The 26,781-nt window shown below is 45.7% G+C and overlaps 1 protein-coding gene across 1 annotated transcript in view; it reads left to right on the top strand.

The window, feature by feature from the left end:
* F13A1 (coagulation factor XIII A chain) overlaps nucleotides 1-26,781 on the top strand; it is a 204,771-nt gene that overhangs the window by 175,294 nt on the left and 2,696 nt on the right. The window contains exons 12-14 of the mRNA XM_007523293.3: nucleotides 5,427-5,714; nucleotides 13,327-13,487; nucleotides 18,940-19,076. Coding sequence (XP_007523355.1) covers nucleotides 5,427-5,714; nucleotides 13,327-13,487; nucleotides 18,940-19,076 — 586 coding nt within the window. The remainder of the gene's footprint in view (nucleotides 1-5,426; nucleotides 5,715-13,326; nucleotides 13,488-18,939; nucleotides 19,077-26,781) is intronic.

The raw sequence follows: 26,781 nt of genomic DNA on the forward strand, positions 1-26,781 counted from the left end.
GGTAACGGAACATCAGGAAATCGAGCTCGAATGCCTTTAAGATTAACATGGGTTAGAGAATGGAAATCAGAAGGATCAGAGACAGAGACTAGGAGAGCTCCTGTGGAGGCAAGGCGGTCAGCTGCAGCATTCCCTTCGGACAGGGAACCAGGAAGAGGGCTGTGGGAATGAAGGTGCTGAATATAGAGTGGTTGGGTTCGAGAAGAGAGCATAGAGGCGATTTGAATCAAGAGAGGGGAAAGTGGGTTGTCATCAATTTTCACATAAGAATGAGCAAGCCATGGAAGTAAGTTAACAGTATACACATTGTCAGAAAAAAGGTTGAAGGATTCTGGTACAGCTTTTAATGCAAGGAAAACAGCATAAAGTTCTTTGTACTGAGGGGAATTCTCAGGAAGCTCAGTAAAGAGAGGTTTAGGAGATTGTTTGTCTGGGTAATATATAAGGGCAGCAGCTCCCTTTTTTCCACCATCAGTGAAGACTGTAGGAGCAGAAGGAATGGGATCTCGAGAGAAAAGTTTAGGTGCTAATAGAGGCAGAAGAGGTAAAGAAGCTATCAATTTATTGGAAGAAAAATGGTTATCTATTTGTCCTGGAAACCCCACGAAGCTTATGGCAAAGCGGGAATGATGGCGTATAAGCCACTCTGTATCTGTGAGAGAAAAGGGCAGAATAATTAAATCCGGTTCTTTCCCTAAGACCTGCACAGACCTATTTCTCCCTTGGCGAACCATGAATGCTAACGCGTCTATCTCAGTGAGGAGTCTTAGAGTTCCTCCTACTGGCATGTGAAGCCACTCAAGAACCTCATGGTCTTGCCACAATGCCCTTACTACTGTGGGGGTGGAGTTGAAGATTAGAAGGTTTACCGGAAAGGAGGGAGAGAATCGAACAAGGTGCATGTCCTGGAGGGCCTGGTTAACCCTTTCCAGTGCCAAGGAGGCCTCGGGAGTTAACTTACGTTTTGAGGAGGGCTGTTTGTTTCCTTTTAACAGGTCAAACAGTGGTTGGAGGCAGCTTGTAGGCAGATAGAGATACTGCCTAAGCCAATTTAAATTTCCTAGAAAACTTTGTAAAGAAGCAAGAGTAAGGTTAGAAGGGAAGGTAACATTAAGTTTTAAGGGACGAATTTGCGTTAGAGAAATCTCTGAACCTAGGAAGGATATTGGAGGGATTAGCTGTATCTTCTCAGGGGCTACATTAAGGCCGCTTTTCTTTAATGCAGGAATGAGAAAATCACATAAGGCATAGAGATCTGTATCTGATTTTCCCCATATTAAAATATCATCTGTATAATGAAAAATATTAAGGCCCTTATGAATATATGGGACAAGGGCAGATTTAACAGCCTCCTGACAAATAGTAGGACTATTGGCCACACCCTGGGGCAGCACCACCCATTCAAATCTGTCAGCAGGGCTGGCGTTATTAATAGAAGGAACAGAGAAGGCAAAACGTTTACAATCTTGTGGATGCAAGGGAATAGAGAAAAAACAATCTTGTATATCAATAGCTATGATTGGAATTCCCATGGGAATTGCAGAAGCAAGAGGCAAACCCCTTTGGGGGGAGCCCCAGACCTGCATGGTTTTATTTACTGCACGGAGATCTTGAAGGAGGCGCCATTTTCCCGAGCACTTTTTAATCACAAAGACAGGAGTATTCCATGGGCTTCGAGAATGACGAATGTGTCCCAAGGACAACTGCTCTCGGATGAGCTCTTTTAAAATTTTTAGCTTATCCCTAGGTAAAGGCCACTGTTCCACCCAGACAGGCTCATTAGAAAGCCAGCTTAAGCGGGGTGTTTGGCTACGAACAGTGGCATTTAATATTGGGGGTGCTGAATAGACCTGGTATCGCGGGAACGAGTTTTACGCTCTGCAGAGGCGTCTGTGGATATCCTAAAATCAAGACATTCCAGAAGATCCCTGCCCAATAGGTTGGTGCTAATATTAGCTACCAAAGGGCGGAAGTGTCCGGTAGAACCTTCCGGGTCTTCCCACATGAGCGAGTCTCATGTGCGAAATGATTGGGTCACCCCTCCTACTCCATGTATACTGGGTCCAGGGATGAGTTCCCAATCTTGGGGAACCTCTTCTTGCCTTAAAATCGTCTTTGCTGCCCCCGAGTCAATCAAAAATTTTAAAGGAATATTGCCAATCTTGACTGTGATAGAAGGGTTACCTTGTTCTAGAACAGGAGTGGTCCACAAAATCTCAGGCCCCAAATTTGTACCATTCAGGGGCAAACCATCTTTATGAAATTGGGACCAACAATCTCTCTTCCAATGAAACCCCTTACGACATCTTGGACAAACAGTACGTGGCCTCTGGCTCCCTGACTGAAAGCGGGGTTGCTCTGACTGGAGGCGTGGTCGCTCTAACTGGAGGCGGGGTTTCCCTGACTGGAGGCTTGGTCGCAGCTTATCAGGACATTGGTTATGCCAATGTCCTTGGCGACCGCACTGAAAGCAGGCCCCATTGTGATTATGTGGGGTAACTGCATAAACCTGTGTCATAGCGAATGCCCCATAATTGCCTGATGTAAGTTCCTGTGTCGCTAAAATCCAAGTATCTGGGTGTAGGTGTTTAAGATTAAGGCATGCCTGATGGAATTGTGGTATCATGCCTTCCCAGACAATAGAGTGCAGGAGTAGTGAGCGGATGTCAGGATTATAAACCTTTCTCTCTAAGCTTGTCTTCACCCTTGAGATGAAGCTCGCTAATGATTCATCAGTGCCTTGGCGAATAGAGTTAATGGGAACTGACGAATCTACATTGGGTGGGGTCACCCTTTCCCATGCTTGTGTTATGCAGATGCGTACCTCTTCAAAATAACCGGTTGGAAACCTGGCTTCTGCCTGCTGAGCTCCAGATTCATAAGCTCCTTCTCCAAACAAAGCATCAGAATCCCATTCTACCTGTTTGTTACTATTTTCCTGCGACTGTCTAGAGCACTCATCATGGAAGTATGCCTTCCACTGTAGGTAGAGGGGGTCTGGGAGTGCAGCATGAGCCAGATCTTTCCAATCTTGGGGCGTGTTAAGATGGTGGTAAAAACTCCTTAAAAAGGACTTGGTCCATGGAGCATGCATTCCATCATCCCTGACTGCTTTTCTGAGTGTTTCGAGGTCTTTAGCAGAGTATGGCTGCCATGGCTGAGGGTTTTGTTTAGACGGGGCCACGTTTACTGGGAAGGTGTGGATTTGGTTCAATGACACTGGGGAGAGATCTACGGAAGTGGAAGGTGCCGTGGAAACTGCTGTAGTGGCCGCAGGGGAAACTGAACACGTATCTACGGGGATGGAGCTCTTGGGGTGGACTGCAAATGGTTTAAGGTCCTTAAATGCTGAAAAAATATCCTTTAACTCTCGTATCTCAGCCACAAGGTCTCTTAATGATGACGTATCAGCAGGGGTTGGGGTCAGAGAAGCAGAAGCCTCAGGGGAAGCCAAAACGGGGCGGTAGGAGGAGGGGCTAGAGAACCGCAAGCCTCAGGCCAAACAGGGGGCGGGGCCAGAGAAGCAGAAGGAACTGAACACGTGTCTGTGGGTGAAGGGGTCATGGAAGCCACAGAAGGGACTGAGCACATGTCTGCAGGGACAGAAGTTTGGATGCTGACTGCAAATCGCTTAGGGCATTTAGGTTGTAAGTACATATCTCTTAACTCTTGTATCTCAGGAGAAGCTGAACCCTGGGCGGCAGGGGGCGGGGTCGGAGGAGGAGCTTCCAAACACGTGTACGTGTCTGTGGGAACGAAGTTCTGGGTCTATCTGCTGATCGCTGAGGGCGTCTTAAGCACATGTGCTTTAACTCTCGTATCTCAGCCTCAAGGTCACTTATCCTCATGGCAGACCACGTTGTACATATCTTGTAAGTGGCGACCACAGTTATAAAAATCCAAGGGATAGCAAAAATTAAACCATCTGTGACAGCGTGAATCTGTCCCAGGGCAGAAGGAGATAATAACTGGGACACCTCCTCATAAAATGGAAAAATTCCCATGATGGAGGAAGACGCGGGGCCACAGAGGCGGGCGGATGCCACTTACCTGTGTCTGGGCTGCTTTTCTGGACCTCAGGCTGGGCGTGAGTGCGGGACACGTTGGGCGCCAGATGTTGTAGAGCCAGATGTTGTAGTGCGCGGGCTGCAGAGAAGAGAGAGAGAGGGTCAAGAGCGAAGAGGAAACACAAATCTTTATTCGCGCTGGCACCTCAGAGTTGGGTGTTAGAGAAGCAGGTTGGGCCACGTGGAGGTAGAGAAAATGGCCTCCTCACGCAGTAACCTTTCCTGCGTCTGAACACCAGAGTGGAGCGCCGGCAAGAGAGCGAGGTGCGGAAAACGAAGGGTTTTTATAGGAGCAGCTTTCGCGAGAATGGGAAGGGGGAGGAGTAACCATAGCACTCCAGGATAGGATGATAACTCTCGTGAGAATGGGAGGGGGGAGGAGTAACCAGAGCACTCCAGATATCGTGGGGATATAGACAATGTCCTGAGGGTACAACATGGCTGAACAGGCACTCCGAGAATGTCCCAACTCTCCAGGGAACTAGCAGTAGCCTGAGGGGACAACATGGCAGATGTGACTGCATTGGCACAATTTCCAAGCACAGGCCGACTATACCCCTAACTTGTATTAACTCACCTGCACAAGAACCACCTTCCTCCAGAACTCACTCTTCCCACCCACCCCACGCCCCACTCTCACACACACCTCACCTCACCCACCACCTTGGAAACTCTATGCATTTTCCTTCAAAGCATTCTCCTCTCAAACCCCATTAGGGTGTTGGTGCCTTACCAGATGCCAAACAGCATTCCTCAGGAACAAAAAAAAATGTGCCCCATGCCAGATGAGTTTGAGAAATCTTGTGTGGAGGGAAAATAAACAGGTTTCACAGTGGAGGGCTCAATCTCAAAGTATTTGATCAGCTAGTGAATATTTGGAAAATCCACAAGGCTCTGGAGAACCAAAGATTCCCTTAGAGAACTCGATCACTGAGTCCTTTCAACCAAGAAGACAAGTTAACATGTTTTTAGATCTGAGCATACAGGTTAGTACACAAGTTGGAAAGACTGATCTTTGCACTCTGCCAGAGCAGAAGATACCAGAGAAAGGAGGGCAGAGAGGGAACTGAGCAGGAACACGTGGATGGAGAGAGAAGAGAGACTGATCTTGCCCAGAGACCCTCCAGTAAAAGGAAACCCACCCTACAGAAGATGCAGTGGCAGGTGTGAGGTTTGCCAACCATTGTGCTGAATGATGCCCGTGTTCAGTTTCCAAAACCAGTACTGGAGGAGGCAAGATAATCAAACTACAGATTGACACTGTGATTGCTTTTGTCAGTTTTACCCACTGAACCCTTAATCTGAAAGAAATCACCCTGCCTTTCCCCTGACCTTATCTCCTGACCTTATCTCCCCCAGGTCAAGAAGAAGAGAGACTGGCCCTAGAAACTGCCCTAATGTACGGGGCTAAGAAACCCCTCAACACAGAAGGTATAGTTAAGCCCAGGTCCGATGTCGATATGGACTTTGTCGTGGAAAATGCCATTCTGGGAAAGGATTTCCAGGTCACCATCACCTTCCAAAATAATAGCTCCAACCATTATACTATCACGGCCTATCTCTCAGGCAACATCACCTTCTACACTGGAGTCTCCAAGGAAGAATTCAAAAAGGAGACCTTTGACGTCACATTGGAGCCTTTGGCCTGTAAGTCATTGCTGTCATCAAATTTTTTAGTGATTGGGTTGACTTTGAAAATCCCATTGTTAGGATTTGCTGTATCATACACAACATCACCATAATTTATGTCCTTTGACATTATTTGCATATAGCTTTGTCTTATAGAGTAATGCCACTGTTTGCTTCTGTTCTCCCTGGTCTAAGCTTTTAAAAGGTCAACATTTCAAAGACTCGGCCTATGGTCTGTGCATTAAAAAATTTGAGACATTCAATAATTTTTCCCCAACAGAGGGGAATTGAAAATGCAAGGGGGACATAGAGAGGGAAAGAGAAACAGAGACCCACTGTAAGCAGTCCTCTCCACCACTCATCTGCCTCCCTGCCTTTGCGGACATTGACACTCTGGTGTCTCTTTCTGTCAGAGCTCACAGTTGACTGCCGCAGAAGTCAGAAGCATCAGAGAGAACCTTCTTCCTCTAGGGTGGCTTCATTGCTTTTTTTTTTCATCTCTCTCTCTCTTTTAAGTTTATTTTATTTATTATTGAATAGAGACAGAGAGAAATTGATAGGGGAGGGAGACATGAGGGGGAGGCGAGAGATACCTGCAGCTCTGCTTCACCACTCATGAAGCTTTCCTCTGCAGGTGGGGACCAAGATCTCGAACCTGGGTCCTTGAGCACTGTAGTGTGAATGTTTAACCAGGTGCTCCACCACCTGGCCCCCCCTTTTTTTTCTTCATATCTCTGTTGGAGGAGTCACAGCTGAAATTTCCAAAACCTAAAGTCTTCTGACGTGTAGAATTTAAGTGCAACCCAGTTTGTTTGTGCTCAGGGTGGGAGTCTTGGCGCTGCAGTGTCAGCATGCCCTGGGAGCTGCTCAGACCCGCAGACTGTCTGCCTAGTCAGACCAATGAAACTGGGTCTCATGTGCACAGGGAGGTAGTGTGGAGCATGCCTCAGAAAACTTCCCCCACCCAAATCCATATCGTGCCTTGCTCTCAAATGAGGGAAAACTTTTTTTTTTTTCTTTTTTGGAAAAGAGGGGCTGCTCAGCAGGAAAAAGAGGCCCTTTCTTTCTTTTCCCTTTGGAAGATCTAAGCTCAACATTTAAGTCGCTTCTAGGAATTGGTCTGTGTGATACGTAGACAGGGCAAGAGGAAAGCCCATTCTCATAAGAAAAGCCATGCTGTGCTGCCCCAAGCTGTCCCCTCTGCCAAGTCTTCTGGGTCATCCTGGTCCCTTCCAACACACAGGCCCTCTAAAAGCATCTTCCCTTTACAGCAACATGATTCTTCTCTGCAGAATTGGGATCTGCAATGTAGTGGATACAGAAGAAGTATTTTCAGTCCTTTATATAGTTGCATATATCCTGCCCTAATTCTAGACACATTAAAATTCACCATGGGATAGTTTCTCAGAAGATAGTTGTAATGTCAGCTCTGAAACCTTCTCAGTTCCCTTGATTAAAAAGTGTATTTTGTTTAGTGCAGATGAGAAAGAGAGAGTTTTACATGAGAGACAGAGAGAAAGAAGTCACTTTAGTACACACAGCACCAGGGATTGAACCTCAAAGTTCAGATACGTGATTCTGATACTTAAATTGCTGGGTTATTTCTCTGACATAGACATGTATTTATTCAGGAGGAAAGAGAGGTGGAGAGGGAGGGGGGAAGAGAGAGGAGGAGGAGAGAACACCAAAATATTATTCTAACATATGTGGTACCTGGGATCAAACTCAGGACTCCATGCTTACAAGTCCTACGTTCTATTGCTGTACCACCTCCTTGGTTGTCTTTTTTTTTTTCCCCACTACATTAACATCTAGTGTTCTACTATAATAACAACTTGTAAAGTTTTCCTATCAAAATGCTAAGAATCAAATATAACTGCTGTGGTATTTGAAGAAGGCTAAGTGAAAGCATACACAGGGGTTGTTGTTTCAGCCACCCCTGTGTCCTGGGCTACTGGGGCTGGTGGGGACCAAAGTGGCGAGTATTGGGCTGAGGGAGACAGCATAATGGTTATGCAAAAAGACTTTCATGCCTGAAGCTCCAAAGTCCTAGGAGTCCCCCCCCCCCCACTTCTCTTAAACCAGAGTTCAGAGTTGAGCAGTGCATTGGTTAAAAAAATAAAAAATAAAAAAATAAAAAGTCGGTCAACAGCTGGCAGGAGTCAGCACAAGACAGAGCATTAGGATAGAGCAGGCTGGAAAGGGCACTGTATCTCTGTTGGCCTGACATATTGCACTGAAATAGAAAAGAATGAAAGGTAAAGGAATGTTAATGTTTACAGAGCTGAAGCAAACCCAGACTGCTAAGCCCCACCCCAAGGGGATGGCCAATCACAGGCCTTAATTGTTGGCAAACATTCTGGAATGGGGGATCCTTTCCAGATATCCTAGAAAAATAGGATTTTCTTCCTTGGAATCCCAATTCTAAGAAACTAAACCACCCCCTACTCCCCCCCACCCCCCGCCCCTGTTGTTACCAGGGTCTCACCATTCCAGGCTGACTTCTTCAGATAAAAAAGAGACAGAGAAGGGCAAAGGGGAAAGGCACCATAGCACTGCAGCTCCCTCGGGATGGTGGGGGCCTGCCCTGAACCTGGGCAGTGTGTGTAGCATAGCAGACAACCTCCTGGGTGAGCTATCTTGCTGGTCTCCTACCCAGTCTTCAATGAAGTGAATTTCCCTACCTTGAGCCTTGTAACAAAGAATTAGGAAAGCACCCTGGTATTTTCAGAAACCACTCTGGAATTTGTTTTGCAGATAAATAATCTAGCACACTTCCTGTCCCTAATGGTAGGAAAGGCAGTTCTTTCAGGAAGTTGTCAGTATAAAGAGCTCAAGAGAAAAAAACGACCATGGGGACCTGAGGGTGGCACACCCAGTTACATGCACATAGTATGAAGTGCAAGGGCCTGTGCAAAGATCTGGGTTCAAGCCCCAGGCTCCCCACCTGCAGGAGCAGTGAAGTGGGTCTCTAGATGACTCCCTCTCCCTCTCCCTCTCCCTCTCTCTCTCTCTCTCTTTTTTTTTTTGCCTCTAGGGTTATCGCTGGAGCTCAGTGCCTGAGCTAAGAATCCATCACTCCTGGAGGCTATTTTTCCCTTTTGTTGCCCTTGTTGTTTTATCATTGTTGTGATTGTTATTTTTCTCATTGCTGTCATTGTTGTTGGATAGGGCAGAGAGAAATTGAGAGAGGAAGGGAAGATGGGGGGGAGACACCTGCAGACCTGCTTTACCGCCTATGAAAAGACCCCCCTGCAGGTGGGGAGCCTAGGGCAGGAACTGAGATCTTTAAGCCTGTCTTTGCACCATGTGCACTTAACCCCCTGCACAACTTCCACTCTCTATCTCTCCCTCCTCTCTCAGTTTCTCTCTGTCCTGTCCAGTAAAAGGGAAAAAATGGCTGCCATGAGCAGTGAATTCGTCATGCTGGCATCAAGCCCCAGGGATAACCTTGGTGGCAAAAGAGAGAGAGAGAGAGAGAGAGAGAGCCATTATAATCATTTCAAACAAGGAGTTGCTGTGGAAGTGAAGAGCCAGAGCCTTAGAATTAGACAGATATGGGAGTTGGGCGGTACCACTTTGGGTTAAGTGCACGTGGTGCAAACCACAAGGACTGGGGTAAGGATCCCGGTTCAAGCCCCCGGCTCCCCACCTGCAGGGGAGTCGCTTCACAGTCTGTGAAGCAGGTCTGCAGGTGTGTATCTTTCTCTCCCTCTGTCTTCCCCTCCTCTCTCCATTTCTCTCTGTTCTATCCAACAACGATGACATCAATCACAACAACAATAATAACTACAACAATGAAACAACAAGGGCAACAAGAGGGAATAAATAAATAAATATTGAAAAAACATAAAAAATATATAATTAGACAGATATGAGGTGTGACAATATCACCTACTAGCTGCCTGTCCCCAGGCTGGTGGCTTAAATAATCTGAGTTTATTTGTAAATGGGAACAAGCTATTCACATCCCAGGGTTGTTGACTTATCCCCCAAGTCTTTGTTTAGTGCTGCCAGGTCTGGGAATGGTTGCACCATCAACGCAGCTGTGAACAAAAAAGAGATGCTAGCCCAGTGGAGCTCATGGTCTCACAGGGAAGGGGAGAACTTGAAAATGAACAAACAATAAATGAATGTCTAGGATGATGATATGTGTGATAAGACAAGATAAAAGGGAATTGAGTCAGCCAGCACTGAGGGAAACCCCAGATAAAGAGGGAGAGGGTTTCCTAGGAGAGACGCTGTATGTGCAAAGGCCCTGGGCCAGCCTTCGAACCGGCTGCAGTGCTGAGGATGCGTTTGGGGAAGAAGACCTCACACTTAGAGACAGCAGGATGCTCTTGGGGTCCTAAAGAAGATGGTGCTGGTGGTGGAGGAAGTGCTGAGCTCACTGGCCTCACTGCCAAATTGATGTGCACTGTAGGAGAAGGAGGGCATGAGGGCTGGGGAGATAGCATAATGGTTATGCGAAAAGGTTTTAGTGCCTGAGGCAGCAAAGGTCTGGGGTTCACTCCCCAGCACAACCATAAGCAAGAGCTAAGCAATGCTCTGGGAAGAAGAACGAGAGAAAGAAAAAAAAAGGAAGGAAGGAAGGAAAGAAAAAAGGGAAAAAAGGATGAAAAGAAGCAAGAAAGAAAGAGAGGGAAGAAGGAAAGGAAGAAGAAAAAAAGAAAGGGAGGCCAGGTAGTGGCACACCTGGTTGAGCACACATGTTACAGTGTACAAGGACCTGGGCTCAAGCCCCTTGGCCCCATTTGCAGGAGGGAAGCTTCACAAGTGGTGATGCAGTGCTGCGGGTGTCTCTGTCTTTCTCCCTCTCTCTCTCCTATTCTCTCGATTTCGGGCTGTTTCTAGCAAATAAATAAAGGTAATAGGAAAGAAGGAAGGCAGGGAGGGATGGAGGGAGGGAGGGAAAGAAAGGGGAGAGAAAAGAGGGAAAGGGAAGGGAAGGGAAGAAAGGAGAGAGAGAGAGGAGAGGAGAGGAGAGGAGAGGAGAGGAGAGAGAAAGAGAGAGAGAGACCAGAGAAGATAAGACATGGTTAAGTGTCTCTTGGGGGGGACTGAGGCTAGAGGAGGACTAGGTCCCACTCCTGTGGTAAGAGAGAGAGAGAGACAGAGCCACCTCAGGTCCCAAGTGGGTTGTCTCCTTTATCCTTATCCTTTATCCTTATCGCTTCCCCTGTTACCTGAAGTGCCCCTGCCTCTCACTCCCCAGACAAGGGACCATCCTACCTCTGTAGCCCCATCTCTCAACCCCCTTCCCCTTCTCTCCCTAGTTGAGTAAGACAATGAACTCCTGTGAGCCTATGGCTCAGATGGCATGGCCATCACAGCCAGCTCAGTCAGGAGTCTCAAGCAGCTGCCCAAGTCTAACTCTGACTTGGGTGGAGCGTAGGGAGCAGCCCAGGCTCGTCCAGAGTGAGATGGAGGGAGAGGAACGTTGTCTCCCCTGTACTTTGCAGGTAGGCGGCATGAATCAGAACCAGGAAGTCAGTCGCACACTGCAGTCTAAATGGCGGTCCTTAGCACAAGCCATGTGACATGAGACCCCAATCAGGAGGGTCAGCAACATGCCTTCCTAGGAGACTTGTATTGCAAAGAAAGTTTTTTTTTTTTTTTCTTTTCTGAGTAGAATGAAGGCTTTCTTTCCAGATTGATGATTAAAAGCACTGTGTGGGCTGGAATCAGCTTGCAAGATTTGAATAACTTAAACCTCCCAGTACCTTCAAAGGTGTTATCATTGCCAATTGGCTATATTTAGTTTCCTTTGCTTTTTGGAAAAGAGATGAGGCAGCTCTAGCCTGTGTCTCCCTGGGCTTTCACTAGACACCTTAAGTGATGCTGGCAGCATCCCCGACCCTGCCTCTCCGAGAATGAAAACCTATTCTCTCTCTTGCCACTTTGAATCAACTTTATCTAGAACAATTTCTTGTGCAATGGCAAAACACAGCCCTTACATAAGTTACTATTTCAGGAGGCCTGTTCTCTGGGGCTCAGAAGCACAGCCCAGTTCTTTAATGTCGTGATTGAGAGAAGGTTCCATCTGTGAGAATTAAAGTGGTCCCGGTGCTGACATTATAAAGGTGGCGAGAGCCTGAGTCCAGGCTCACAGGAAGAAGTCAGGTATAGCTCTCCAGCCGAAAGGATCCAGTGGTCAAACATAGACCTCTAGAAATAGCCAGAAGACAGACATCTGGGTGGTTTTTGTTTGTTTGTTTGTTTATTTTCTGCTTTTTTTCCCCTCTATTACTGGAGGCAGCTACAGGCAAAATGCATCTTCCTCAGGGCCCGTCATCTTGCCACTCTATCTGTCCATCCCTGGGGAAGTAGAAACAGGCCACCGTGCTGGTTCCTCTGAGATTGTATCCAGTTAGAGGCCATTTTACTCCACAGGAGAATTGATTGGGGGAATCCCTGGAGGCAGCCACACCCAAGGCTCAGACCCAAAGAAGGCAATCGGAGTCAGTCATTCAAACACACAAGAGTTGGGTGAGGCAAGGTCAAAGCAAGGTCATACCTTCAAAGAAGGGCTCCGAGTGGACTAAGGTTTCTCCAGGAATCAAGCTGAGGATTTGCCTCAGCTGTTTGGTGGTAGTTAGAACTGGAGCAGTGCACCTAACAGCTCTGCAGAGGTGAGGGTAGTGTTAGGCTGGAGAATTATTGTGGAGCTTGTAGGATGTTCTCAGACATCCTTTTTCCTCTCTCCACTAGATGCCAGTAGCAACCACTACTTATGCTTTTCAAAAGCTCCTCCAAAACACCCCCTAGGAATTGGGGGGTCTAGCAAGGGGTCGCCCTGGGTTGACCCTACTGGCCAGAGAGGACCAGGCCTTCCTGTTCTTTAAGGGTTGAGTGCTTGCCTGGGATGTAGGACTTTCAGTTTTAAAACAGAGTGTCCTAAGTCTGCACTGTGACCTAACTTTGCGGTGTTGGATTTGACAACAGTGAAGGTGCTGTTTGGAAAGTGTGATGCATTTTCTCTAGCAAGACTTGCATGGCAGTTTTGTGGGGGTTTTTTTGTAATTAAATACTTTCCAACTTTATTTTATTACAGTTACAGGACTTTGCACATGTATGCTCCATCACTTCTGGGTGAATTATTTTTATAACTTAATGTATTTATTATTTATTTATTTGTTTATTTACATAAAGGAAACATTGATAAAACCATAGGGTAAGGGGGTTACAACTCCACACAATTCCCACCATCAGAACTCTGTATCCCATCCCCTCCCCTGATAGCTTTCCTATTCTTTATCCCTCTGGGAGTATGGACCCAGGGCCATTGTGGGATGCAGAAGGTGGAAGGTCTGGCTTCTGTAATTGCTTCCCCACTGAACATGGGCATTGGCAGGTTGATCCATACTCCCAACCTGTCTTTCTCTTTCCCTAGTGGGGCAGGGCTCTGGGGAAGCGGGGCTCCAGGACATATTGGTGGGGTTGTCTGTCCAGGGAAGTCTGGTTGGCATCATGGTAGCATCAGGAACCTGGTGGCTGAAAAGAGAGCTAGCATATAAAGCCAAAGGTGCTCCCACGTGACGGCCAGGGTCCCCGTGTTCTAAGGGGAAATCCTCTCCCACCCAACCCCCACGCTCATCTTAATGCTGCTGTTGGTTTTGCCTCCCACCAGTCAAGAGAGAGGTTGTGCTGATCAGAGCCGGCGAATACATGGGCCAGTTGCTGGAGCAGGCGTCCCTGCATTTCTTTGTCACAGCTCGTGTCAACGAGACCAAAGATGTTCTGGCTAAACAGAAATCCACCGTGCTGACCATCCCCAGGATTGTCATCAAGGTCAGGCTGCGCCTTCTGGACATGGGAGGAAGTGGTTGTTATGACACCTAGACTGTGAATGTGTGTGTGTATGTTTTGCTCAAAAAAGAAAGAAAGAAAGAAAGAAAGAAAGAAAGAAAGAAAGAAAGAAAGAAAGAAAGGAAGAAAGAAAGAAAGAAAGAAAGAAAGAAAAAAGTGGAGCTAGGATCCTCCTGTTCTTTGAAAGAACCAAGGCAGCCTATATATAGATGTGCACATATAACGCTTTTCTCTCCTCTCCAGCTTTAAATATATAGATGCGGTGGCAGAGATAAAAATAACCTGTGGGTATCAACACACTTGTGGAGATGTTGAGGCTGTGGGATGGATACAGACGCTCAGAACCCTCTGCGTCTCCACAACAAAGTGGGTCGGGGAGAGCACCAAATGGGGGGGGGTGGGATGAGTCACCCCCACCCCCACCCCACCCCACCCAGCTGCTTTGTGGACATCTCACCAAGACACTGGGCATTCCCCACCTGCCCTTGGGTCTACCAGAAACCAATGTGCAATATGCAAGTCTCTCTTCCTTCACTTTCTCTCCTCCTTTCTCTCTTTCTTTCCTTCTTCCCCCACTCCTCCCCTTTCACCCTCTTTCTCCTCTGGGGGGAGGGAGGGCTCTATTCCAGCCTCAATTTCCCCAAGAGACATTTCCTTTGTCTTACTCTCTCTAGTCACTGATCTCTCTCCGCCTCTCTCTCTCTCTCTCTCCCCCTCCTCCTCGTTTCTTTTATTTTATTTTCCTTCCCTTTCCTTCTCTTCCTTCCCCTCCTTCTCTCTCCTGTCTTTCTTTCTCCTCTTTCTTACTTAGAGCAGAGAGAGACCAGCCCCAGGCTGGAGTCCACTTATCTGGATCCATGCCGCTGCCGTTCACAAGTGTTTCCAGTGTCATGGGCCCAGGCCTGAGTCAAGTCTGTCCTTGTGGCAGGATTGGGACAAGTTCTATGTGCTCCCAACACCCACCCACATGAGTCACAGTATACAGTCCTCGTATGGGAAGGCTCGGGGGAGATGTTCATTAAACTTTAATGAGCACACATCTCTTTTCCCATGCTATCAAAATATTGTGATGAGAAGAGTATATTTTATTAAGATCATACATAGAATTTCTTTTTCTCTGCCTTCCCATGTGTTGATGGTTGTAAGATGTTGATGGAAAAGATGCTTTGGTGTTTTAATTTTTAGTGAACAGTTCTATTTTGGAGAGGCTGATGTGGGACAAGCAACAAGGGGAACTCCAGTGGGCCCCCAAGCTTAACACCAGCTGTCTGGATTTGGGGTGTATGGATAGGAATGGCATGCTGGGGGTTGCTTTTTGATGGACTTTTTAACTAGTGATTTAAAGTTGATTTACAAAATTATGAGATGACAGAGGTATAATTCCACACCATTCCCACCACCAGAGTTCTGGGTCCCCATCCATCCAGTGGAAACTGCAGTAGTTCTCCTAATATCGTAGACATTGGTTGACTATTATTTCTATAATTATATGTATTTGCCCATTTTTCAATGGTCCTGCCTTCTCTTCCTCCCTAAGTCACACCTACTACTTCTGAGTGTTCTTCCACCCACATCCATCTTCTGGGTCCTGATCAGAGTTCAGGGCTCTCTGGTCATCTTCCCCTAACATATCTCCCTCTCTGGAGAAATGGACCAAAATTCTTTCTGGGGTGCAGAAGATGGAAGTTGTAGCTTCTGTAATTGCTTCTCTGCTGAACATCAATGTTGGCATGTCAATCCATATGCCCAGCCTGTTTCTATCTTTCCCTAGTGGGGCAGGGCTCTGGAGAGATGAGGTTCTGGGACACATTGGTGAGGTCCTCTGCCCAGGGAAGTCAGGATGGTGTTATAGTAGCATCCGCAATTTGGTGGATGAAAGACGCTAAGATAAAAGGTGGGGAGTGGGACCAAACCCAAATCCTCCTACACTCAACTAGATACAAAACTGCCTAGTCCTTCTTCTATATTTTAATATATTTTTATGTTTTACATATTTTAAATGTTTTATTCATTTTATTTTAATAAGAGAGAGTTACAAAGAGAAAGACACAGAGAAAAACCAGAAAACTGTTCAGCTCTGCCTTATGGTGATGCTGGAGATTGAACCCCAGAGCCTTGGCGCTTCCGACATGAAAGTATTTTTGTATAACCATTATGCTATCTCCTCAGCTCTGTTTTTTTTTAAATCAACTCACTTTATTAAAGTGAATTTTGTTAAGACCAAAGTTATCTTGTATTTTAATAAAATGCCATTTACTCATTTAGTAAGAGGCATTTATCTATCTATTTATTTATTTAATAAGAGAGAGACCAGAGTCCTTTTCAATGGTATAAGGTGGCAAGGATCTAACCTCACGTCCCATGCATGGGAGCCATGCCTTCTATCCACTGAACCTCCTCCCCATCTGCTAATTTCTATATTTTGTATCTAAATTTGTTCTAATGCTTTTTCAACTTACAAAAAAAGAACATTAGGCAGGCTTGAGTATTAACCCCAAGGTACTATTATCCTAATAGCATTGTTCGAAGAAGCCAAGGAATGGATGAAGATACTGGCTGCATGCTCTGTGCTTCTGGCATCTAAATTCATAATGGGACAGTTGGCAGTGGAAGATTCTAAAAGTAAAAAGTATGACCTCTCTGCCAAATGTTATACCAAATGTTTGTCCGAACCCAGGGAATAGTTTTCTTCCTGGGACTGGCAGTTACTGGGGACATTCTTCCCCTCTTGCTCTGGAAATAGTCATATTCATCAGGGGAGTCATGACCATGGGGAATTAATTGGCTGCAATTTTTATTCTTCTTACAGATTTTTCAAATCCCCTAAACGGAAGAGTCACAAACCCCCATTTTACAAGTAAACCATAAGGTTTTAACTCTTGGCTGTGGTGTCTGAGAATGGTGTCTGAAAATTCACTCTGGGTAAACTTCTTCCTCTTCTCCTCTATTCCTAAGAAACTCATTTCCACCCAATTTTCCTGTGCTATGTGTAACATGTTTAAAGAACTGGAGTAAGGGACCAGGTGGTGGCTCACCTGGTTGAGTGCACATACTATAATGCACAAGGAGCCAGGTTCGAGCCCCTGGCCCCCGCCTGCTGGGAGAAAGTTCATGAGTAGTGAAGCAGTGTTGCAGATGTCTCTCTCTCCCTTTCAATCTCCCCCCTTCCCTCTCAATTTCTGCCTGTCTCTATCCAATAAAAAAAAAATTTAAAAAAAAAGAACTGGAGTATAATAGTGGCTAGGTTATAGAAATTCCATTTTGAAGCAGTCAACTTAATTTAACAAATGTTTACTGGATATTGGTTAGGCATCAGAGTTGAACAAGGACTAAACTCTCACGTAACTGAGATAAACTGCCCTGAGTGTTACCACTCCATAAAAGATGGAGTTGTATTGAAGTGACCCTGCAGGATGTTCACGGCTTTATATGCAGTATCTCACACTCTCCCTATCCCCTGAGGAAATAGCTGTTGGGATTATCCTGCCATCAACTTACTTGGACCTCATAGAAATCCAGCCATCCAGCATACAGAGCCTCAAAGAAGCAAACCCACTCCATAGCATCCTGGCCATATTGTAACTCTGTGTATTATTAATATTGAAAAACCATGCAGTTCCAAGTATTTGCACTGTAGTAAACGAGGCATATCACCGAGTAATAATAACATTATGCATAGCAAACCCCACAGGAATGTCCGTGCAGTGGTAAAGATAAGACAAGTTACAGGAGCCATGTGGTGGTGTACCTGGTTGAACATATATGCTACCATGTACATGAACCGAGGTTCAAACTCCCCACTTCCCACCTGCAGGGAAGACATGTCATGAGCAGTGATGTGTCTCTGCTGGTATTTATCCTTCTTTCTCCCTTTCTACCTCCCCTTCCCATCTCCATTCCTTTCTGTCCTAGTAAAAGGAGATAGGGGGTGGGGGGAGAGGGAGAATGCTTGAAAGGGGAGGGGAGGGGAGAAGAGGGAAGGGAAGGGAAGGGAAGGGAAGGGAAGGGAAGGGAAGGGAAGGGAAGGGAAGGGAAGGGAAGGGAAGGGAAGGGAAGGGAAGGGAAGGGAAGGGAAGGGGAAAATGACCACCTAGAGCAGTGGATTCCTAGTGCTGGCTCCAAGCCCCAGGGATAACCCTGGTGGGAATAAAAAATAAATAGATAAATAAATATTAAAAAATGTAAAAAGGCAACAAAGTCTCAGATTCATTCACCCAAAGCCCTACCGCTAGTTTGAAGTGCTGAAGTTAGCACTGAGCTCTGTCAGTCTCAGGGGAGGCTTTGTCAATGACCTCATACTAACAGGGGGTCACAATGGATTAACCCCACAAATAAACGTCCCATATCCACCTGGCTCTCAGATTCAGACATTGCCATTGCCAATGAGAACTCACTTCTGCTTATTTTTATTTATTTATTTGTGTATTTACTTATAAAACAGAAATATTGACAAGATTCTAGGATAAGAGGGATACATTTCCACACAGTGCCCACCTCCAGAGCTCCATATCCTGTCTCCTCCTTTGACAGCTTCCGTATTCTTTATCCCTCAGGGAGTATGGACCCAAGACCATTATGGGGTGCAGAAGGTGGAAGGTCTGGCTTCTGTAATGGCTTCCCTGCTGAACATGGGCGTTGGCAGGTCGATCCATACTCCCAGCCTGTCTCTCTCTCTCTCTCCCTAGTGGGGCAGGGATCTAGGGAGGTGAGGCTCCAAAACACATGGTGGGGTCATCTTCCCAGAGAAGTCTGGTTGTCATCATGGTATCATCTAGAATCTGGTGTCTGAAAAAGAGTTAAAATACAAAAAGAACAAATTGTTGACTAATCATGAACCTAAAGGCAAGAATATTGCAAATGAAGATTTGCAGTCTCTGCTTTGGAAAAAGCTAGTAGGTCTGTTTTAAGTATATTCCAGTTGGCCCATGACTTAATGCCCAGACTTCTTCAAGTGCCCAGACTTCTTCAAGTTCAACAGTGAGGAAACTCTCTTTGGACATAGTTTTTCTTATGTGCCTAAAAGAAGTGCAGGTATCCCAGAGTGCACTTTGCCTCTTGAACTCAGTGGACCCTAGGATCCTGGCAGGAAACCTGAACCCTGTCCAGCAGCAGAGTCTGTTCAAAATGCAAATCTATTGTTGCATCCAATTCATTTCACCTCCTGCTGACTGAGAGCAGCCGGTGGCCATGGCTATTAACTTGAGCTCTAATTAGGGTGTTTTCTGTAATAAAGGGGAAGGGGGAGTATGATGCTAATTAGTAATCTTCCATCTTTTCCTCAATAGGTAGCCTCCAGTCAAAGCAATCAGCTAACCTCATCATCACACTGCCTGCATTAACACACAATCATGTGTTAGAAGGTCCTGGACAAAGGAAAGCAGAAGGTGTTGCCCAGCTGCTAATGTGCTGCCTTCTTCTCCGATTTGTTCCCTAGGTCCGAGGCTCTAAGGTGGTTGGTTCCGATATGGTGGTGACAGTTGAGTTCACCAATCCTTTAACAGAGCCCCTGGAAAATGTTTGGATCCGCCTAGAGGGTCCCGGAGTGATTAAGCCAATGAGGAAGATGTTTAGGTGAGTTCTGAGGACAGTGGGAAGCTGGTCTCTTCTCTGTGTCTTTGAAACTTGTAGCCAGTCCCCAATGAACGTGTCTAAGGAGCTGCTACCTCCCTACTGGCATTTCACTAAGGCATGGTATCAAAATAGGGTTTGACCCGAACATCGTCATTAACTCTTAAATCGATCCTAGAGAGGCCAGCGATTTTTATCATCTCCCTTTAGTTGTGGAGGAATTCTAGACCTTAAAAAGAACACTGGTTTGCGCACACACACACACACACACACACAAAACAAAACATGCAGACCTAGATGATTGAGTCTAGAAGCCCAGACTGTCTCACCACCTCTTTATGCATCACTGACTAAGATCATATCATACACTCACATTATGATAGAGATGCTTTTTATTTTTATTTATTTTTAATATTTATTTATTTATTTTCCCTTTTGTTGCCCTTGTTGTTTTTTTATTATTTTGTAGTTATTGTTATTATTATTGTTGTTACTGATGTTGTCATTGTTAGACATGACAGAGAGAAATGGAGAGAGATGGGGAAGACAGAGAAGGGGAGAGAAAGACAGACACCTGCAGACTTGCTTCACCACCTGTGAAGCGACTCCCCTGCAGGTGGAGAGCTGGGGGCTCAAACCAGGATCCTTACACCAGTCTTCCAGTTTTGCGCCATGTGTACTTAATTGCTGTGCTACCACCCGACTCCCAATAGAGATACTTTTACACAACTCTTACCCACTGCACATGCTGGGGCTGACCAATCCATGCACTCTCTAGAATGTTTAGAAGAGTAAGGATGAGTTCTAGATTCTATTTCCTATGTGAGGACCACCAATAGCCCAGGTTCTATAGGACAAGAAGGAAGTTCTGCTTTTTCCACACCTTCAACGTCAGGTTGTTCCCTAAGGATGTTGGCTTCTGTGACTCCTATTGACAGATTATAACAAGCAAGACAGTTCTCTCCATGGTCAGGTAGCCCTAATTGGGTGAATTGTTTATCTGCACCAACATAGCGAGCACAAGGCCCCATCTCTCCTGCCTGATGGCTTACAAATACTTGCAAACACCTGCTGCATCTCCCTTGAGTCTTCCCTAGACCTGCCTGACTTCCTTGCTCTCACCTCTGATCGATTCTCCTCTCCCTTTCCCACATACTCCAGTTTGCCAGGGCTCCTCTGAAAGACTGAAGTCCAGAATGGAACTTGATCTCTGAGGCTTATTGTTTTTATTTTTGACACAAGTAAGTCCCTGTCACCATCAAGTCAGCTAGTATATTCCCTGTGTGGTGACCTTCTTTTTTTTATTATTTATTTATTTCCTTTTGTTGCCCTTGTTGTTTTATTGTTGTAGTTATTATTGTTGTTATTGCTATTGTTGGATAGGCCAGAGAGAAATGGAGAGAGGAGGGGAAGATGGAGAGGGGGAGAGAAAGACAGACACCTGCAGACCTGCTTCACCACCTGTGAAGCGACTCCCCTGCAGGTGGGGAGCCTGGGGCTCGAACTGGGATCCTTAAGCCAGTCCTTATGCTTTGCGCCACATGTGCTTAACCCGCTGTGCTACCACCCGGCTCCCCGTGTGGTGACCTTCTAAGGCATAGAGGGCCGTGGAAACTGCCGTGAAGTGTTAGGAATATCCCCCCAGATCCTCTTATGGAAGCTCCTCTCTCCTGGAATCCATTGGATAAGTTCAAAACTTCCTCTGCCCCTTTTTGAGGCATTTTTAAAAACAAAATTTGCCAGAGGCCAAGCAGTAGCACACCCTGTTAAGTGCACATAGTAATATGTGCAAGGACCCATGTTCAAGGCCTTGCTTCTCACCTCTGGGGGGGGCCATTTTACAACAAATTTTCTGTCCTCAGAAACAACCAAGTGCAACTTGCTCACCCAGCCCATTCTCAAGCCTTCCCACTCGAGTCAGATGCAAGAACCACTCCAGCAGAGCCAAACATGTTTACCCCTCAAAACAGCCCCCAGCTATGTCCGATTTCTCCCTCTACGACTATAGCCCTCCAAACGTTGCCTGAGGGGACCAGAAGTTCCTGGCACCTTTGTACCTCAGAAGCACCATGTTGCCACCTGGGTCACAGTAAAACGTGTGACAAGTGGCCATCTGTATGCAAGAAGGTAGGCTAGTCCTCACAGTGTCATGGCCCAGTGTTTGGGCATTTTGAGTGTCCACTGCTTATTGTCTACATCTATCGCTGACATATGACAAAATGGAGCAGGCAGAGCAGTAAGCGGAGGCCAGTCTCTATGTGGACACAAGGCCAACACCCTGATTTCCAGAACCGTCAGTGATAACTCCAACACTGGTTGATGGCAGGGTGGTAACAGAGAGAAACAGGTCCTTGTTGTCTTGGGGGCACCCGAGAACCCATAGGTCCAGAGAAGATCTTTCCACAGCCAACTATTTCTTAGAGAGTTCTAAAAAAAAACTGCAAAGGACTTACATAGAAAACAATGAGAGGGAGTTAGGCGGTAGCGCAGATGGTTAAGCGCACATGGGTCAAGGCACTGCTCATTGCAGTTTTATCCGGTAAAGCGAATGATTAGAGGTCTTGGGGCCAAAACGATCTCAACCTATTCTCAAACTTTAAATGGGTAAGAAGCCCGGCTCGCTGGCGTGGAGCCGGACGTGGAATGCGAGTGCCTAGTGGGCCACTTTTGGTAACTGAAAGCAGAACTGGCGCTGCGGGATGAACTGAACGACGGGTTAAGGCGCCCGATGCCGGGATAGCCTGAGGGTACTTCTTCCCGAGCTAGTACTCTCTGGCTTGGAGAGAACTCAACTGGAGCCGATCTAGGCTGCTGCGTGGGAGAGGGATCAGGAACTCGTGCCGCACTAACTTCCGCAGGAGATACACTCTGGAACTCTCGGAGCCAGAAAGCAATTTCCAAGTGTCTTTAATCAGAAAAGCAGCTGTTTTTATACTCTCCAAGTAGGGTGGAAACAGGATGTGATATAGAGAGGGCGGAGAGAAAAGTGACTGGTGAAAATCAGAGTGTGACAAGGAGGGGGCAGAACAGACGAGAATCCTATCACTGAACCACCAATGCCCTGGAGGAAGGGTGGTGCTTGTTAACAGAGGTTATGTAAATAGAATGAAGTGGTTATGCAAATAGAACAGTGTTAAGCAGGGGGGATTTAAACCAAATGAAACAGAAGGGGTCTCATGCATACCAACACCCAAGTAAGGATCCCGGTTCAAGCCCCCAGCTCCCCACTTACAGGGTCTTCAGGGTCTATCTTTCTCTCTTCCTCTCTGTCTTCACCTCCTCTCTCCATTTCTCTCTGTCCTATCTGACAACAACAACATCAATAACAACAACAATAATAACTACATCAACAATAAAAAAACAAGGGCAACAAAAGGAAATAAATATTTAAAAGAGGGGTGGATGGCCTCCAGGAGCAGTGGATTCATAGTGCAGGCACCAAGTCCCAGCAATAACCCTGGAGGCCAAAAAAAAGCAAAGAATGAGGGAAAGTAACTCAGCATTAGAACATAGGATACACATGTCTGAGACCTCAGAAGACTTGGGACTCAGGCTCAGTTCCCAGCACCACCACATACCAGAGCTAAAATGCTTTTACAAAAAAAAAATAATTGATGATGAGGCAAGGAGATAGCACAGTAGTTATGCAAAAGCCTTTCATACCTGAGGCTCCAAGGTCCTAGATTCAATCCCTTGAATCTCCATAAACCAGAGATGAGCAGTGCTCTGTAAAGAAGATTCTGTCTGGATGGGACCATGAGTTTTGAGAGAATACTGTTTTTCTCTGCTTCTTCCCGACTCAGCTCCCACAATCACAATCTGGTTCCCTTCCCCATGTTTTCTAATAACTAGAAAGATTCTTATGAGCTTCTGTTGCTTCTGACAGAAGAGCAGAAAATACAGGTGACAATTTATGTCCTTGAAAAGCACTAGAGTGTAACAACAGAGTCATTCACAAAATTACATTGCTCCTTGTAGGCTCCTAAACTCACCAAAGGAGACTCCACAGATACCCAGACATCCTTCTGCCAGGGCGCCACAGAAAGGGGCCTGTGGGCTAGATGCCAGTGCATCTGGTTGAATGCACACATCACTGTGCACAGGGCCCTGGGCCCAAGCACCTGGCCACCACCACCTGCAGGAGGAAACTTCACAAGTGCTGGAGCTGTATTATCTCTCTCTCTCTCCCCATCTCTCCCTTCCCATCCCTCTCAATTTCTCTTTCTCTAACTAAAGATAAATAAACAAATAATATAAAAGAGAAAGACAGAGACAGAGAAAGAAGTGAAAAGATAGAGGAAGGAAGGAAGGAAGGAAGGAAGGAAGGAAGGAAGGAAGGAAGGTAGGAAGGAAGGAAGGAAGGAAGGGAGGGAGGAAGGGGAGGTCCTGGGTCATGGGAAGTGACCAGCAGGAATTTGAACTAAGAGTGAGGAAGATAGTTCCTCAAGGAATCAGTCCATTTTCCCCTCTGCCTCCCCTATCTCAGATTCTCTGAGGGGCCTCTCTCAGCTTTCGAGTTTCTGTAGTACTTGATACTTCTGGAATATCAAGTCATTCATCTTCCAGATTCATTTTACTCTTGAGAGAGAGAGAGAGAGATCAGGCTCAGTGAGTCATTCCAAGAGAAAAATTCCCCCAACTTTGTGATTTTGCTTTCAGTTCTGAATTTTTCAAAGTAGGACAGAAACCAAAGGCTAGCTCCAGAGGACAAACCACAGATAGTTGCAGTTTATTGTAATAATAATCCCATTTGCCTGTGTGTGTTCAAGATGATAAATGGCCCCATATCCTGATGGCTCAGCACATTACTGGGAGTCATTTATCGCAGCATCTATCCTCAGGCAAATAGGATCATTCCAGCATTATTCTGCTCACCAAAATAGCTGCATTTCCCTCTTTGCTATATGTGCTTATCTGTAAGTAAACCATGGACTTCTCTGTGAGGGAACACTGTGAGACATAGATGCGCCATCTTTCCTTGTTTATATGCACAAGACACATGCATGAGTAGCGTACGGGGGTGGATTTAAAAGTATAAGCAAATAATGAAAGGCGACATAGGATCATGGTTTCTGTTTTAGGGTAGTTAAGATGATTGCATGAGCCCCCCCACCCCCAGCAAGATCTTTTAAAAGATGACTATTTTGCAAAGTGCTAACTGATCACTTGGTGCAATCCAGGAAAGAGAGACACAGAGGATCTGGGTAAAAAATAGCATAAGCATTGAGAAATAGATGTTTCAGAATCTATATTCATATTGCATTGATGACTGTAAATTAAGTTCAGAGAAGGTTTTTTGCATACAGGCAAGAAAGAATTACTTTTTTATATCATTTTTTAAAATTTTCATTCTGAAGAAACAACCATCACAAGGGCCAGGAGGTGGTGCATCTGGTTAAACACACCCACTACACAAGGACCTGGGGTCAAGTCCATCGTCCCCACCTGTCAGGGAAAAGCTTCACGAGTGGTGAAGTGGAGCTGCAGGTGTCTCTCTTTATCTCTCCCTCTCTATCTCCACCACTCTCCCTTAATTTCTTTCAGTCTCTATCCAATAAGAAATAAAATTTTGGGGGTCGGGCGGTAGCGCAGCGGGTTGAGTGCACGTGGCGTAAAGCTCAAGAACTGGAGTAAGGATCCCAGTTCGAGCCCCCGGCTCCCCACCTGCAGGGGAGTCACTTCACAGGCGGTGAAGCAGGTCTGCAGGTGTCTGTCTTTCTCTCCCCCTCTCTGTCTTTCCCTCCTCTCTCCTTTTCTCTCTGTCCTATCCAACAATAACAACATCAATATTAATAACAACAACAATAATAACTACAACTATAAGACAACAAAGGCAACAAAAGGGAATAAATAAATACATATTAAAAGAAATAAAATTTTAAAATAAATAACCATCACAAAACGGTGGTGATAATAAAGTTGTGGTAATAGTAAAAATCATAACGTGTCTAACATGCTTGCCATGGTTCTGAGTACAGGCATTTATTTACCCACCCTCTCCACACCCTTCACAATACTCCAGGACACCTCCTTTGACAGGTGAAGAAACACATGTTGATGGTCAATATTTGTCAAACCTCGAATCCTAAATCAACTAAGTTTGAGAGACCAGTATGTAGGTTATATGTATGCATGCTTTCTATGATTTTCCATTTTTGACCAAGCAAAACTGTTTATATAACCACGTGTATAAAGCGGGGGGAGTTCAGGAAAGCATTAGACAAACTAAATTAACTGAGACATTTAGTTTGTCAGTATCAAAGTCAATGCCTCCAGCAGTCCCAAAAAAAAACAGTTGCCAAGGCCTTAGATGCCCTTCCCAATTCACTGGATGTAGATTTAAGAGAGAAAGAGAGTTCTGTTTAGTGTCTCAATGTCTAGAATTTGGAGAGCCTTGTGTCCCAGAGGATATACAGCACGGCCAGCGAAAATGCATTGTTTTAGTGATATCTGAAGAACTTTCAAGTCTCTAACTTTAGAAGAGTAGGTTAAACACAGGCATCTGGACCCAAATTTCTCTGTTCATTTGTGCTGTGACGCAGCCCATGCTCTATGAACCTGGCCCCCAGGGACAGATGAGGACTTATATAGCTGACTCCTTGGACCACAGTAGACTCCCCTTAATAGTTTCGTTCTTTGCAGCCCCTCCCCTCCCACTACTACCTCTTACCAGCAGCTGTTCATCCCCACCCCGACCTCCCTCAGGTCCTTGGGCCTTCAAGCAGGAGTCTATAGATCTAGCCACTAAATTCTTCTTCATACTGGTTCTCATTTTTGAACACAGCAGTACCTTCAACTGTCTTCTATGTGTCTTCTTTTCTAACATCTAAGCCATCCAGCTCTGTGACCGTGGAAGAGTTTATAGGCTCCTTAGGGTGACTGTTACTTGTCTGCAAAATGAGACAGTGAGACAAAATGATTTCCATTCCTTTCTATTTCTCATCTTCTGTGCCTCAGTAACCCCATGAAGTGGTCAAATCCCCGCCTTCTTGTTCCCCCTCTTCAGGACATTTGGGATAGTGTCCATTCATCTCCCCAGCACTCTTCCCACAGTAGGCTGACCTCTGGCCCCATGTTAAATCTCTTAGCACAGGACCTCCTCAGGATCATCTGGGGACCAGACACTCTCCATGAGCTACACTTGTGGCAAGCTGCTAGTGAATAAGATAAGGGCACCTGTCTGGCTTGGGAAGTCAAATATGTGAAAAGGCAAAGATGATGGTCAGAAAAGATAGCTTCCTGTAAGAAATGCATTTGCATGCTATCTACAAAAAGACCATGGGCCTTGGGGTCTGGCAAGCACTTGTTCAAATTTTATCTCTACCAGATAAATAAATGTCTTATGATCTTGGAAAAAGGATTTTTCTTGTTTAACCCTCTGCTTGTCTTAACTCTGAAATATATCAGATAGCATCTACATTAAGGAACTACTGTACACAAAGCTTGCATTTGCAATGTAATCTTCTCCTGGGAGTCTATGTTGTGGTCTCTAGGAATCATCCCAGAAAAGCCTAAAAACTCCTCTCCTCACTAACCTTGGTCATGGACTTGGTCATGAAGCTCTGAAAGACATCAGAGCAAGAGCTACAGAGAAGGAACTGGAACCAAGACAAACTAACCCATTGGTGGAGCACTGGCAACAAATTTGTAACAGAAAGGCACATGGTAGAGGGACTCCATTTGGTGGTGGAAACAGGTTTATGAATTA

This window comes from Erinaceus europaeus, chromosome 4, assembly GCF_950295315.1.
Source record: "Erinaceus europaeus chromosome 4, mEriEur2.1, whole genome shotgun sequence".
Taxonomy (NCBI): Eukaryota; Metazoa; Chordata; class Mammalia; order Eulipotyphla; family Erinaceidae; genus Erinaceus; species Erinaceus europaeus.